The following is a 16,828-nucleotide window of genomic DNA, read 5'->3' on the forward strand; positions in this document are numbered from 1 at the left end:
CCTCTCTAGAGAAAGAAATGTTTTCCTTGTCTCTCAAAGGAATTGAACAGCAGTAGCCTTAGCAAGCTAAAATTGTTGATCAAAAGAGCATAATTTGTGTTGTTTAAGCTTTATTTGAACATAATATATAATGGGAAAGGACATATTAAGATTTCAAAAGTGCAATTCTAACTTCGTAGTGATAAATCATAATAAATTATTGACTACACAGAGATCACACAAATTGATCATACAACAGAAGAAAAATGTTCAATGGTGAAGAAAGAATCTGATTTTATTTTCATGTTTAATTCTAAAACATTCCATCTCATAAATAATAAAATATAGACACGACTCGAAAAATATACTGAGCAATCGTGTTACACATAAAATAAATGTTTTCTCAGTTTGCACAAAATACTGACTGATATTACATAGTGGGGCAGATTTTTGGGACACACTGTAATCAAAACATACATCGTCTTGCTTCCCAACCATCATTTTTGATCCAGGAGGAAGTATGCTGACACCAGTGTCTTTACACTCACAGTCTCAAGAAAAAAAAAAGAAGAAGAAAAAAAAAAACTACCAACAGTGATCACACAGTCCCATCTTGTCCCAGGCAAACAAATCCAGGTTCTCCATTTCCCAGAACTGATTTCTGGAGATGTGCTCCAGAAAGATGAAATGTGTCTGATGCTGCATAGAAAAGCACAGGGAGTTTGTCTGAGGCATGTGCATAAAGAAGGAGGCATCGTCTCCCTCGCTCTTTTTGTTGTTTCAGTTTCTGGTTGTCTCATTCACTCATGTTTTCATGCACACACATATGCAAACTCACTGCATACAGTACACACACAAATCCAAATACACCCACAAATGTGCACACACTCACGTCTACACACACATATGCACATTCTGCTACCTTGAGAGTGGCAAGTGCATATTACAAGCAAACATTTACAACATGATAAAAATTCCAACTGCGTGGACTTTTATTGGGCAGCACTTTTATCGGATAGTTGCGTTTCCCCCTGGGTCTGCTCTGCCAGTGTCTCCTCAGCTTTGGGGGGGTCCTGTGGTCCCGGACTGCAGCAGCAAACAAAATAGGCTTTCTGAAGTTCTTCTATCATCGCTCTCTCTCCATCTTCCAGCTCTGCACCCTCCTGCATCTCCCACCTGGAAAGCACAGACAGCACAGAGAGTGGGTGGAGGGTTTCAGACAGAACATCGGCTCTTTTAATACTAACAAACAATTGTCACCTAGTCTTAAATCAAAACACACATCCACTAGTAGCTGCAAAGGAACCCGCTGAATGTGTCTACACCTACAGTACAAATAATGCTGGTCTCAAAAGGCTGTTTATGTTTGTTTGTGTGCCAGTATCTCCCCTCCATTTGTATCTCACACAAAAAATAAAGGATCCCACCGCATGCAACTCAGCTTGGGTTCAGCAACACAGAATGAGGAGTAACCTGTTGTCCACAATACATTCTCTCACAGACAGAAACTCTTCAAGGCTCTATAAGCTACACTTTCACTCCTTACATTTTCATATGGGACTATTCTTCTCTTTCTCCTTTCATGCTGTGCCGGTCAGTTTCACAGCAGTCTCTGCTGCTCTGATACACTATCAGAGAAAAAAAAGTGAAATAAAAGAGAATGGATGCTTCTCTATGTGTCTCCCTCTTTCTGTCAATCTGATGCTCACTGTGGTGAAGACATGATATAACAACTGCAGAACCGTCCATGTTTGGGTGACTAATTTTTATGGAGGAAATTGCTTCTCATATCTTGTTGCTCCTCCGTCTTGTTTAATCGCTTCTACAGTATGTCTCTCCATCACATTTTCTAATTCTTCAAGCTATGGAGTGGATGGAGGGCTTTAATATGAAGACATCAAGGGCAGTCACGTCGTAATTCACTCTCAGTATTTCAGTGGAATCCCTTGACGAGTGACTGTGGTCAATCAAATCCATATGGAGAGCCGGGTGAAGGCTGTCTTTGAGCCGCCGCATCACACTTCCTTCCAAAGGAGAATTATATCTGTCTGACTGCAAATGATTGCATTTTCATTGCAATCTCTGCGTCTCCTTTCATCCCGTCCTCCCTCCCTTCCGATTCCTCACTGTAGCTTCAAATACATACCGTATAGTTGTGCTCTGTGCATGCGTGTGGGGCATACATGTGCATAAGCAGAAAGAGAGGGTTAAACACCAAGAATATCACGCAAGTGTTTCATGCATACTAAGAAGCGGGCCTCTCATTGCAGATCACTTTGATGAAGTTTCAGCCTCTGTCATAGAGTGTGTGTGGACAAATCAGACTTCCTATTTCTCTGCTTCCCCAAGCATTGTCAGTGCAGTAATTACCATCTATAAGAAGAAGAAGATCTGTTTATGTAAATATGCAGCTTTGACAGAGAAGTTTCCTCTCATGTGACTGCATTCTCCTTCGAAGTACAACTTTGCTAACTAGTTTAGTTTCCTGACTACTTTTTGTGTCTGTCTGAATTTCACTCTTTCTATTTGTCGGAGAATAAGTGGACTATCTCTTAAAAAAGAAAAGAACAAAGGGGGGAGTAGTTAAGCATGTCTTTGATGACTGCCGCAGACTGTTTAGGAAGAATGCAGATGACTACTAGGGGCAGACAAATTGCCCCTATATTATTTTTTCAGTGACATAGAATTAAAATCAGTTCTACTAAATAACCATTATGGGATACAAATAACACTCACATAAACAAAACAATACAAATGTCACACAGGGAGCAAAACAAGAACAGAAAGGGAGCGAGGGAGAACAGAAAGCTGGAGGAGTGGTGGCCAATAAAGGAGTGAGGCAAGACAGGAAGCAAGACAGGAAGGTGCGCTAAAGGTTTTTCAATGTTTAATTTTCAAATAGGATTAAGCAGAATGACATTTAGCTGAAGGTTACAGGCTCAGCATTGTCTTAGCTGATATTGATATGCAGGAGGCGCCCTGCTTGTCACCGGGACAAACACCGTTGATGAATGAGAAGCCTTTCCCCAGGAAGGTGTTAAGTGCAAATTTGAAATGAGAGAGAGGTAGAGGTAGAGAGAGAGAGAGTGAAAAAAAGAAGGAGCACACACAGACAGAGATTGAATTACCACGATAGTCGCCATGTATGCTGTCACTGGATAATGTTGCCAAAAGTGTAAATTGTTCCGTAAAGTGTAGGTTGCATATTTGTTGAGATTGGTTGATCTTGTGCTGAAAATGAGCCAAAAAATACACAAGGTGCTTTGCGGCGTGTATCTAATTTCAACAACTACAACACAACAATGCCTCTTAGAAATGCATAAGTAGGCTAAAGTTGACAATAACTTCACTGTATCCTCATTTCGGCAAGTTTTCCCCCGGAATTTACATCTTAATAAGGGGGAGTCTTACCCTTTAATTCTTATGGGCTCTGCTCATTTCTCATGCATTAATACTGGAGCTGCTGACTTGGCTCTTCCTCTGAATACAGAATAGGACACACATATTAAGACTCATATATTTACAGGATTGATGCCACGGGAGATTGTCTCAGAGTGAGATGAAAAGGCTGGCTCAGATGTATTTCAACGTGAACATCAATGTAAGCTGTCCTAATCATGGGTCTGCGCAGGCACAAGACAGACAGCATCCATCCTGATTTTCAGCTGATAATGAGCAGTGATGTTCGACAAATTAAGAGCATAAGCCTTGCTTGGAGATCATCCGGCAATCCACTTACTTACTAAATCTCGCTCAGAATGCAACACAGATGAAACTTTGATGTTCAACTTCAGCAGCTGCCAATGACAGAGAACAAGAAAAAGGAGATGTAAACTGATAGTGAAAAAAAAATCGACGTGGAGTGGGGAAAAGCAAGCAAGAGAGAAAAAAAAAAGGACAGCAACAAAATAAAACTGGCAGAGGTACAAGTATAGGCTGTGCCAAACAAAGTGAGAGAGCAGAAAGACAAAGTGCTTGAAAGATCATGAGAGGCAGAGAGACAGTGGCCAGTGGTTTCCTCTGCAGCTGTCAGTGGGCTGAGTGGTTTCTCTCAGAGTGTGGGGTGTTTGTGCTGCACTGGGTGCCCTGCCTGCTCTGCCACTGGGACCGCTGTTTGTTTAAAAGGCTTGCCTGTCAAACAGAGAGCGCCACCGGCAGCCAGACACTCAGCTAAATGACTCTGACAGCAGCCCTAATCAGAGGCTTCGCACATTGCCGCAGGGCCTGGAGGATCCATCATAACCCAAGCCTAAATATTTAAAGTGCTAAACTTTCCAAAGGTCAGGCCTTTCCATGCATGCCAGGGCGACATGTGTCAGAGAAGAAGGAAAAGAGGGACTGAACAAGAGAGAGAGCTGGAGAGAGAGAGAGAGAGAGAGAGAGAGAGAGAGAGAGAGAGACTATAGTCAAATGTTCTCTATCATTTTCACCCTTGTGAGAACCACTTTCAGTTTTAGACCTTTGAAATCAGGTTACATAGTGTAGTGGACGGACATAAATTTGAGTGGTCGTCACGTCTTTGCACATTTCATTTGAGGTTAGAACCCTGGATTAGAGTGAAAGATGAGCGAGAAAAGATTTTTATGTAAAGCAACTCACATCACAAAGTTGGGCTGCAACTGACAAGATTGTCCCTCCCTACACCAGACACTCAGATTCACCCTATGTCTCTGAAAAGAAAAAAAAAAGATGAATGATGATGTTTCAAAACTTTGGAGAAAAATAGAAAAAAACTAACGCAGTGAGTGAGTGAGTCAGCCCGGTGAAAAGCTGGACTGAGATGGATGGACCTTTTCAACCACAGTTACCTGACCAGAATACATTCTTAAAAATTCAAGCAGCTACTCGCTGATGTCAGAATTCAGAGTGTTGGGTGTTTAAAGGTGATGGGTGAAGGTGAGGTCAGTGGATGAATGTAGCCAGTGGAAGAATAACTATACAAGGATGTGTACAGTGTACGCCTGTGCCTGCTTCAGACCTAGTTTAAAGTCCATGTAAAGTCCATACCATCTCATTTCATGCTCTTGCACTTGGCCTTCAGTTTTGTAGTTCAGCAGACAACACTGCAATGCACACAGGTGACTGGGAAACAGAGTGCATGGGAATAAATCATTACAAGAGAGAACACAGAGTGCTTCTAAGAGGTGACAGCAAGTATTTGGGGATTTTATTCATGATCTGTCAGTAGTCTTAAGTGAAGCACATTAGTTGTTCAGCAAGCAAAGTCACAACTCGTGATACAAATCTGTCAAAAACGGATCTCAAGCTACACCGTTCCTTCAAATAAAAAGGAAAAAGGGAAACAACAAAGATAAGTTATTAGTCGAGAATAGATATTGTACATTACAATCTAGTTGAGTTGGGGTACTGACAAGTTCACAATACAGGGTGGAGGTGGGATGGAGTGGGGGGGGGTCATCTCTTCAACTCAATTTCCATTGAGAAGCAAACATCCAATTCAATTTAGATATGTGCCTGTGCTAGGCCATGAGCCAGGGGGAGATTGTAACTGACAGCCATTGGACAGCCGGCTGGATTTGAATATTGACGAGACAGAGACTTGACAGAAGGGATTATGCTCTACCTTCTGACTTACTAGCTGCTACACTGATCCATTCTATTGTCAGATCAACTCAGTGTCAGGTCTACAGTATGTCCGTGTGGCACGGTGATGCCACTCACTATTAGACCCTACCTGAGATCCATCTCAATCCAAACTGATGTCCACTCAAAAGCTACAAGACACACACTAAATCAACAAGGACAAAAATATGCGACATCAAAGTAAATCTATTTCAAAGTAAAGATGAACCGGTAGCTTTAGTCTATAGCTGCTGTGTTCAATATAGACAAACAAAAATACATACACACACAAAGTTTGTATTACAATACTTGAAAATTAAATTAACCTTGCAATTTCTAACCTTGACCTTAAACCTCTCTCTCATATTGTGATAACATTTTGACTTCATGCAACAAAAACTACAATAAAATCCTGAGGTATCATATGAGAACAAAGCTCCGCTATCATATGCTACAGCAAAACTCAATCTTCAAATTTTAAAATGTGCATGCGCATGTACGTGCTTATATGTTTGTGTGTGTATGAGCATGCGGGTCAAAACCACAGTCTGCCCCAACGTCAAACCAGCCCCGCCTCCCTCCCAGCACACACACACACACACACACACACACCCTCCCATCTCGAGGGCCGCCGAGAGCAGGCGAGTCATAGAACGCTTGATCAAAGGGCCTCGGACAGATCTGTGAAGGCCCTTTGAAAGGACATCCACAGTTACACAAGTTGACACGTTTGTACGTGCTTTGGCGCAGACACACACCCAGGCTCAGGGGCATACACACATATTCACAGAGGCTCACACACAAACACAAAACCACAAAAAACCCACCACGGTTTTCAACTCCAGATCCTAACAAAAAGTCCAGCACATCAGAGATTACAGAGGGCCTTTTCCTTAAATGCATTACACACACAGATGCATACACACACATACCCTAATGTTGTTAGATCACAAGTCCTACAATATAACGAGATGGGGGGAGAGAGAGACAGTGAAGGATGACTAGAGATATAACCTAACTCATCTCTAATGGAAGTAATGAATCTACTGGTATATGAAGACTAATGTAACTACAGAGAATATACTGGATAATATATTATGACTGACACTTAAAAGAACAGTTCAACATTTGGGAAACAAACTTGTTCACTGTGTAGCCAAAAGATAGATGAGAAGATCAATACATATCTGATCGTTTGTTTAATTGGTCATTTTTACAATCCGTTTTTTCTTTGGATTAAACAAATGAGATACAATATACAACAATATAACTACACAATGATACAATGTAAATTAGTGAGCTTCAAATGGTGCTGGTAGATGGATTTTTGCTACTGTTTGACAGAGCCAGGCTAGATGTTCCCCCATGTCTTTATTGCTAAGCTAACCAGCTGCTGTCTCCATCATCATACTGAACAGACAGACATGAGAGCCGTACCAATGCTCTCATTTAACACTGTGACTACACAGAAAGCATAGCAGAGCAGCACCAGCAGCAGCAGCACCAGCTCTGGTGCTCCGTCTACACCTGCACAGAGGGTGCTCAGGCACAGTGCTGAGTTGTAGGTAACCCTCGTTTTGGAAGTACTCGGAGCCCAGTACACAGTCACTGTGGTTATGTGCATAAAACACAGGACAATAGATTTGGAGCATAAAAATATGCTTTTATCAGACACACGTGAGATGGATGACTGGTGGTAGAGGATGTATAGGAATTAAATTACAATAACACTTGTTTTGCCAAAGATCTCTTAGCTAAGGGTTGTATATGCATACTATGTGTGTGTTTTGTGGGCCAGTTTTCCTTTCATGCAAGATGCCATTTTATTATTTTGTGGAATATGACAATGTATTCATATCATGTGACCACATATTTCAAATCCCTCTACATGGCTGTTTCTAGCTCCTCACTATTCTCTCCAGTCATCCAGGGAAAAGTTTGTGTAAATTTGCAGTGGCTTAATTACTGAATAATTTAGACCATGCTCCAAATTAATGTAGACATTTCCATATTAATGTGTTTGCCTACCAATTCCACATTTATTTGTACTGCGGACAGGAGGGTAGCAATTATCACAGCATATCATAGCAGTTGTGCCGGTATTTCAGACATCATTAGGCTGCTTGTCCACCACAGTGTGACTGTGAGTACTAGTCTATTGGACACAGTTTGGTACATTCCTCACACAGGCTTGCTACGCTTCTGTGGGTAAGATCTATCAAGCCTTGCTCTGGGAGAAAAGGGTGAAGGGCCTTGTTTGTGTTTGACAAGGTGAGGTCCAATTTAGAATCCTTGCTGTTTGTGAATGTATTATTACATGCAGTAAAAAATAAGGACAACAGCAAATAACCAAACTCCTGCCAAGTCTACACAGCCAACGTCGTCTGGTCAGTGCAGTGCAGTATCTGACTGCTCCACACAGACACTGAGTTCTGCTCATGTCCCAGGAGGTTGACAGCTCTCTGCTCCTCTTATCTGCCCTCCTCAACTCCCCCTTTTTCCCACCTCAATTCACCTTTTCTTTTCTTCCTCCTCAGTCTCCTGACTGTTTGGCTCTTGTTATAGGAGCTTGGCTGAGCAGGCTGGCACCTTTCACTGAAACAGCACCCAGGAGGAGGTTGTGACATGGAGAAATTCAAGTATGTGTATGTGCTTACGTGTGTGTGTGTGTGTGTGGGTGTGTGTGACCCCTCTCACTCGAGCTACTGTAAATCATTAAAGCAAGGCCCTTCGTTAAGGAAGCCAACCACCTTGGCACCTTTCAGCCATGTCCTGTATATGCCTGACGACTGCCCCTGACACCGCCTCTCAAACTCCCACCACATGGGGCACAACAATTATTTGTGAAAGAAACCAAAAAGCAACTCCAAATAAATCTCAGCCTTTGTCTTGCATCATCAACATCTATGTATTTACATGTTGCATTTTTAATGTTACTCTTTTTTTTATACCCATGAAAACTGATGCATGAATATCTGAGCATAACAGCCAGCTCTTATCTACCCCATATGCCTCATGACCACCCTCTTCCTCCTTCCATCAACTTCCTCTTGTATGTTACTGCAGTAACGAGGGGAGGCTAAGTTAGCCGGGCAGTCAGTGAGTCAGTCATTCAGCCTGGCAGGTGGGTAGGCAGGTACCTGTTAACGGCTCCAGTGTGCCTGCAGGTCTCTGGGATCAAAAATCTTAGCAGAGGCAAACTGTCTTCACCCATGAGCCAAACAGAGAGAGCGGAGGAGAGAGACGGAGGGAGTGAAATAGATAAGTAGGCAGGCAGAAGACAGAAAAAAAGGAGAAAGAAGGAAGGGCTCTTATTTTGAATAAAGATAAGCACATGCACATATTTAATGTTATTAGAAACACAATCTCATTTAAAAGCAAAAAAGTGTCTAAGTATGACAAAGCCTCAACCTAACAGGTCTTGTACAGAATGTGCCAAATATTATGACTGCATCCTATTTTGTTGTTAACCTGTAAGCTGTTTCCTGCCATTGTTCAAAGTTGGTTCACCAATTTCCTACAATCCACCATTTTCTTTGCCATCTCCTACAGTAAACTATCAGCCACTATTCACCCATCACCTACCTAAGCTCACCTGTTGCATTCAGCCCTCCCATGTGATCTGCAAGTACCTTAAGCTCTCTCCAGATGATCTGCAGGTCCCCAGCTTCCTTTAGAGAATGATCATTAAAGCCTCGCATAACACACAATCTCCCTCTGTGTCTTGTGACTGCATTTGGGTTTACTCCTTTAAACCTTGTCACCAAATGCATAAAATATCACCCATGAATTAATGAACAAAGATGATTCAGATAAACAGTGAGTAGCTTTAGATTTTTTGCCCTCCCCACACACACACACACACACACACACACACACACACACATACACAAGCACAAACACTGAGAACAAGCATTCACTCACGCAATTTCCCCACTGAACAGCGTACAGAGGGGGAGGAAAAAAAAGCTGTTCGTTGTGATTTCACCTCAGTGTGCTACCAGGAAATAGCCTATTACTTATTCAGTACTTTCTCTTTGTCATCTGTGCATATATAAACTGTGAAATCTACTACGGAGCTCTGGGGGTTGAGAAACTGCGACTTGCTCTCAGACAAAGGCCTCGCTCTCAGACATTGATCTGGCAAAACTTCTATTCAAACCCAGCTATATATCATCTCCATAGCCACTATGAATAAATTGCATATTTCAGCATATTCTACTTTTTTATGGATTATGTAGTGACTTAGTTGAGTAAGTTGCGAGTATGGTTGGTGTCATGGTGAGTGATCGAGCTGAAGAATAAGGAGATGTGTTGAAATAATACTGAAAATACAGGAACACTGTCAAAAAAAATCAAAAACCACATCAAGGCTGAGAATAATACAACAACAGCTGCACTGTGGGCATGTTTAATAATTGTGATCACAATTTATAATTCCACGCTTAATTAAAGCTGATCAGCTGCAGTATTGACGCTCAGTGTTTATACTTACTGCTTCAGTGCATCAAATCAAACATTAACTATTCACAGCTAAAGTCTAAAGAGATTTGTTTTGTGCACATGATGGTCAAGCAGCCTCTCTTTGGCAAACACTGACTGAGCAATAGCACTGCACAGACAACCAGCAAGTTTTTGGTGTTTTCCCCTTTATTAGATCATTGACAGTGAAGAGGCAGACCTGGGGGAGATAGTAGGGGTCAACCCAGGTGTAATTTCACTGCATTTTTTTTTTTTTTATCCCAGAATAAATCCTTACATGGAGGAAGAAACCCTTAACATATGGTTAGGTTTGGAGCTTTCACATTTAAACAGCCAAACTAATTTACCTTCATTATTACATTTTCTCAGAAAGCGCTGAAGTAGCAGGTGCCCACACACAACATTTGGCTAACAGCAATAGCTTCAGGTATTTGTAGAGTCCTACAGGTGGATCCTTTCACCACAGAATGGTTTCAGTTGTGAAGCACTTTGGGGTTTTTTTAAGGCAAGCAAATACATGAGAAATGAGTTGCACTTACTCTCACCAGCTGGTGCATAAATACTCACTGAAGGCCACACTGTAAATACACCTATGTTTAGACTCAATTCATAATGACATTATTAGCAATGGCCTCCCACAGTTTTGCTGAGCCTGCAATGAACTGATTAGTCCATGCAGACATTGATCTCACCTTTCTAGGCTGTGTGTATGTGTGTGTGTGTGTGTGTGTGTGTGTATTAGTCTTTGGTTGGGGGTGCTCTATTATTGTGTATCAGATCAGGGCCTTGTTCTTTTACCATTTCAAACAGTTCATTTTCTACCATGCTAATGGCAGTTTTAGGGGGTTAAGGAGATAAATAAATCCTCGCTGTCACCTCATTTAAAATCAAATGCCACTTAATTATAGCTGTATGTGTTTTCAAACACTTTGCATAATTTATTGTTCTGCTCCATCCTAATCTCCAGATCCTTATCACTTGTGCTCTATTTTACCCTCTCTGTCCTTATAATAAAATTATAATGCTCCCACTCTCAGTTTTTCTTTCCCTTTCTTGCTGCCAACAGCAGTGTGCAAGAGATAAGGAAGGCGATGAAAAGACGTTTTTAAGTTGTGCCTCACCTTGTAGGGATTTGATGCTGTAAAGGTCTATTGTCAACTCAGGGGAGCATACGTGCACATGCTCACACACATACACACAGCCCTCTGGCAAGTGTTGCATTTCTTACAACCAAAATACAAACATTGTCAAATTTTATGAAAAGAGTGGGGTAACACCATCATTCATGTCTTGGTTACAGGCACAAAAAAAAAACAACTTAACATGCCAACTACTAGTACTTTTGTAACCTTTATCCACGTGATGTCAAGAACTTTTCTCTGCTTTTCATTCACTGACCCTCTCTTCCACTTCTTTGTAGCACTAATGTGCCAGAAAGGACTGAGCACATTAGTGACATTAATGTACATGTGCGACATAGGTCATAAAGGGAGGTGAGCACTAATATGCTACTTTACTGGCTGAGGCTGCCATCATCAACACTAAATGTCAGATCACATCAGTCATCTTCTCTCTTTTGAGAGAAAATTGTGAAAGTTGGCATTCTGTCTCTGCCTGCATGACCTTGCCTACAACTCAAAGAGACTTCATTGTGAGATTAAATTAGTGAGCAGCTAAGAATTTTGAATAGATAACAGATTCATGTTACTCGCCAGATACAGTGACATGAATACACAGACAACCAGGGTAATGACAGTATTTGGTGCAGACAGATAGAAAAGTTAGCATGCACAATATATACAGTTAGAGGAGTGTATACATCTCACTATACATTCATACATTTGTCATTTCTATCACTTTGCATTCAGGGAGCATGATGCACTGTATAGCTATAGCTGCTGAAAGTGGTGGTACAGTAACTGTCCAGCAGTACAGTGGATCAGAGTACAGATTTAATCCTCATAATCAGTGTATTTTGATTTGTGAGGATTCTAGTAATTCAACTAAGCACAGTAAGTAAAGTAGTGGTTTAAATAAACAAACAGACACAACATCTAAAAAGTATAATTTTTCATAGACCTCTGATTAAGAAAGTGAGTAAAAGTAGGCTTGAAAGCAGCTCCCATTTGAGTAGCAGTTGATGTTATTATTTCTATATAAAAATACACAAACCAGACCAAATAGGCCGCATTCATCAGAGAAGCTGTTCAAAAACCTTTCTTTAGTCACCTTGGGAAAATAAATGCCGTTCATATAAGTTGGCAAAGAATCTTTTGCTGATGGATCCACACACACACACACACACACACACACACACACACACACAATATGTAACACCTTCATCAACAATCCTCAGTCAGTGTGAACTGGGAGCAGATGGTGTGTGCATACCTAACAAGATGTGTATGTGGCTTTCTGTTCCACAGACTCAGAAGCAGTAGCTGTTGCAGCGTTACCATAACTAGGTAATGGATGGGAGGAGCATGCAGTTGTGCATCCTCTCTATGGGCCCTCCATCCTGGGCCAGTCGATGGACCAGACAGGCCGGGGATTAGCATATCACATAGATCCCATGGCTGGACAGCACAGCAGACAGATACGAGTCAATAGGAAGGTGCTGCTTTTGAATATTCACTCTAATGGTCAGTGGCAGGCTGCATATTAATTGGTCACAGAAAAGTAGATCTCTGTTATTAATGCAGATTTTGTAAAGATTCCTAGAGTGAGAGAGAAAGGAAGAAGCTGTAGGAGAAGTGTGTGTGTGTGTGTGTGTGTGTGTGTTGGCTGTGGGTGAGAGGTGGTGTTATATACTCTTGATTGAGTGACTTAACAGCTGGGTCACTTAAACCAACACAATCAATGTCACTGAATTCAATCTGGGTTCACAACACAAAATTCATTGCAAATAAACTAATATTGTATAGTATAAACTTCAGATGGACACTAAACTATATAATTACCATAAACTAGATTGCTTAGCCTCAGAAAACCATCAATCATATACAGTACAGCCATTCCAAACATATTCCCTATAGAGAAGCATAAAGATATTGCTATCGAGCTTTTCGAAATGTCAGGGCAATGGAAACCCAGGCATTGTGCAATTACATAATGATTATTGCAAAAGTTTCTCCCCCTCACTCAGTGTGGCTGTAATATGCAGTGGATGGCCATGGGGGTTCATTAGCGAGAACAGGCTGCTGTTGAAAAGCTCCAGTTTCACCTCTGATCCTGGCTAATGTGATTTGGACCTGAGATTGGTAGTGGGGAGATTAGATGCTAGCTCACCTCAGGGTGGGAACCGGAGAAGGAGACATACATCAATGTTGTTTGCTTTCAAACTCAAATGTCTTCTCACCTCTAATTTGCTCTGAAGCATCTGCAAAAAAGTGTCTAGAAAGCATCGGTACTCAAATTTACTTTTCCAGTGATGGAGAGTTGGTGGTGCTGAGCAGGTGCTCGCTAATCCACGCTGTTACATTTAGGAGTGCATGATTTGGGCTTTCATAACAAGTCAATTGGTTTGTGAGTGGAGCTGGAGAGCCGAGGATCAGCTACAGATGACAACTGCGGCAGCGTTCTCCTCTCATTACCTCATGGCATACCCCCATGGCCTGCACTGCCATTCGCAATGTCAGGCTGCTCCTTCTTTCATTTCCTTTTCATTAAGCCGCTGCTCTCTCTGTCACTTCTTAGCCTCAACGCTTACAGCCCCTCCACCTTCGTCCATATACTCCTCGTGCCCCCTCCACCTCCTCCATTATGTCTCTACCTCCTTCCTTTCCCTCATTCCTCTCTCCCCCTCTCATTAGGTCATAGTTGTGGTGATTTGTCAGAGTGGCTGTGTTGATTAATAGGCCGACGAAGCCCCTATATTTGGGGGCTGTCAGCGGGGCTCCAGAGTGCCAGGGCCGCCCCGCTGAGCTCCCTCACCACCCAGGTGGCCCCATTTGGACTAAATGAGCTGTGAAGGGTCCCGGCTATGCCCGCCTGCCCCACACTAAGACGTTACGCACAAACACACGCACAGGCATAGACACAAAAAGGCACAAACACATGCAGGCATACACACACAGACAGACACACACACAGACACATATACACATCTGAGATGCAAGCACACATGCAGGCACGCTCACGTACTCAACACCCTGGCTCTCACTGCCACGCACCCCTGCGTTCCCACATGATTTGTCACACTCCATCAATAGACAATAAGTTACTGCCACTCTAGCCTGTCAATGGGCCCTGTCTTCACCAGACCCCTCTATGCTGTCTCCTTGCCTGCTGAGGGGGGTGGGGGGGTGGAGGGGAACAGGGGAGAAAGTGGTGAGCATTTAGTAGTTGAGTCTCAGGAAGGAGGGAAATAAAAAGAGAGTGAAAGAGAAATAGCAAGAGAAGAGAGATGGATAGGTAGATCGACAGAGAGAGAGAGAGAGAGAGAATGCAGGAGATATTAGACAAATTGCTTCGCTGTGCATCCCACATCCCAGTGGAGGGCTTACAAAGCTCACACTCACGCACAGGCAAGTACCCAGGTTCAAGGAAATGGGAGTCTGAGCCTGTGTGTGCGTGTTGAGTAACATGGTTCAGCTGCTTCAAGCCAATTGCCCAGCCTTGGAGGTGGGTCATGTGCATGAATGCGTGTGAATGTGAACGTCCCTCTTTGCAAGATTATTTTTGTTCCCCACGAACTAGGAAAGGGGGGAGACCTTGGTGAATGAGATCATCCTGCCACATTTTGCACCGTGCACGCACACTCCCACAAATGCACAAGCACGACACGCCGCACACGCCCCCTCAATGATTCAATCTGATGATGGGTATTGGAGGGGAAACTGGAATCTGTGAAGGTCAGAAAAGCCTGAACAGTAACATCCACCACTGCAGGCTACTGCCACTGTCTCCACTCCTACACTGTCATTACTGCTGGCCAGCTAGCTCTCATTATCAACTTACTTCATCAAATACACTTCATTATCAGCTTGTCCTTAACAGACAGATGGGATGGACCCTCCGGCAAATGACAGAGTAACTGGTATAAAGTGATCCCTTTTAAAGTCTATTCAGTGAACGGGTCATAACACATATAGTCCTCTGCTATTAGTTTATCTGTGATTTACACTTGATTGGACATCTGGAGGAAGAAAAAAAGTGGTATGTTTCTTCAGAAAATAATGTTTAATTGTACCAATGGCTATGCATTATAATTACATCTGAAGTGATTATAGTCATTATGAAGTCGTTATTTCTGAGGCTGTTGAACATATGAAAGGCGGATGGATACACTGGCTGAATAGACAGCTGTTACTGAAGATGTAAGTAACAGACAGCCCTATCACGCTGGCAATATGGACGACCATGAAATTAAGACTCAACGTATAGTAATTACAATGACAATGAGCTTTGTTCGACGTGTCAAGTATCAATCTAACACTTGCCAGGCAGCTTTCATATCATAGCTAATAGGCAGTTGGCGGGCCAGGCCGTTGCCAACCACTGAACCAAACTATTCATAAGCTGGCCCTTGTCATTGTGCTTAGCAGTTGACGTAACAGTAACACACACATCAGCTACATGTGCCCCCATGCAAATGAGTGCATTAGAGCGGACCTCGGAGAGCGGAGCGTGGCCAATAAATCCAGCCGGGGTGAGAAATGTAGCCTTTACCATGCGTGTCCAACCCCATCTATTTAACCTAATTACACACACCATACCAGGTAATAAAAGTCTGCATGCCATCAATTCTGACATCTCATCCGGGGCACTGCAAGGAATGTCTATTAGAATCTATAAATCCTCAGGATAGTGATCTTCTCTAGGTGTAAAGTGTGTGAAAAGGTGTCTCTGTGGGCGGCTGTGTCTTTTCTTGTGTGAATGTGTGTGTGTGTGTGTGTGTGTGTGTGTGTGTGTGCACAAGAAAGAAGTAAGTCAGCATGACACTTATGACATGCATGTATGTATGTGCATGTTTGACTCTGTGTCTTTTTTAACTACATCTGCTGGTACTGTATGGGAGCCCACAAGTGAATGAACACATCAGGAGGTGAGACACAAAGGAAATGAACCCACCGATGGAGTTCAACCATCACTATTCTTTTGATCGGCCCTAATCCAAAGTGAAAAGACAAAACAACAAATAGCTGATTCAGACAGCAGTAAAGCATGAGAGCAATCCTAGTTTTGGCCAGCCAGTGCTCCTACCCAGGTGTTTCATGTCACTTGCTGACAGGCCTGTCTGTCATACCTGAGGTCAGGCGGAACATGGCTGCAGGTACTTTCACTTTCCAACGTCACGCCTTGCGATTGGTTAAAGAAAACAGCACAGAGCTGCTGAATGGCCGCAGCCAGTGTTTTAACCACAGGCGGCTGGAGTTAAATAGATGTGTTCACAGTAGCTTCACTTGCACACTCTTTGCCTTTGTCTGCAGCACACCTGAGCTACACCTGACCCCCATCACATCCGAAAGAGAGAATGAAGTGGTAAGGTAAAGCAAGGCAGGCAGACAGGGAGGAATGAGGGGAGTGAAAGACAAATAACTGAGGGGCGATGAATGCAATTGTTGGAAGACTACCCTGTGAACCATTTCAGCATTTCACCTTTCTGGTTAATTGAGGATCAGCCACGTTAGAGTGGCAGCAATATTGCATTTTACAACTACTGTACACTTGCTGTAAAGCTAAAGTAAGTAATTCAATTCAACACCATAGTCACACTACTTTGTTGTTACTGTGGTGCCTGATATTTAGTTTACAAAACAGTGAAACTGACACTTTTTTGCAT

At 42.6% G+C, this 16,828-nt stretch overlaps 1 protein-coding gene across 1 annotated transcript in view; it reads right to left on the reverse strand.

Annotated features, from left to right (window-relative positions):
• Positions 1-93: 93 nt before the first annotated feature.
• The window catches only part of kiaa0825 (KIAA0825 ortholog), a 112,962-nt gene continuing 96,227 nt past the window's right edge, over positions 94-16,828 (reverse strand). The window contains exon 23 of the mRNA XM_018668594.2: positions 94-1,155. Coding sequence (XP_018524110.1) covers positions 972-1,155 — 184 coding nt within the window. The 3' untranslated portion in view covers positions 94-971. The remainder of the gene's footprint in view (positions 1,156-16,828) is intronic.

The sequence above is a fragment of the Lates calcarifer genome, linkage group LG13 (genome assembly GCF_001640805.2).
Source record: "Lates calcarifer isolate ASB-BC8 linkage group LG13, TLL_Latcal_v3, whole genome shotgun sequence".
In the NCBI taxonomy this organism is placed as follows: Eukaryota; Metazoa; Chordata; class Actinopteri; family Centropomidae; genus Lates; species Lates calcarifer.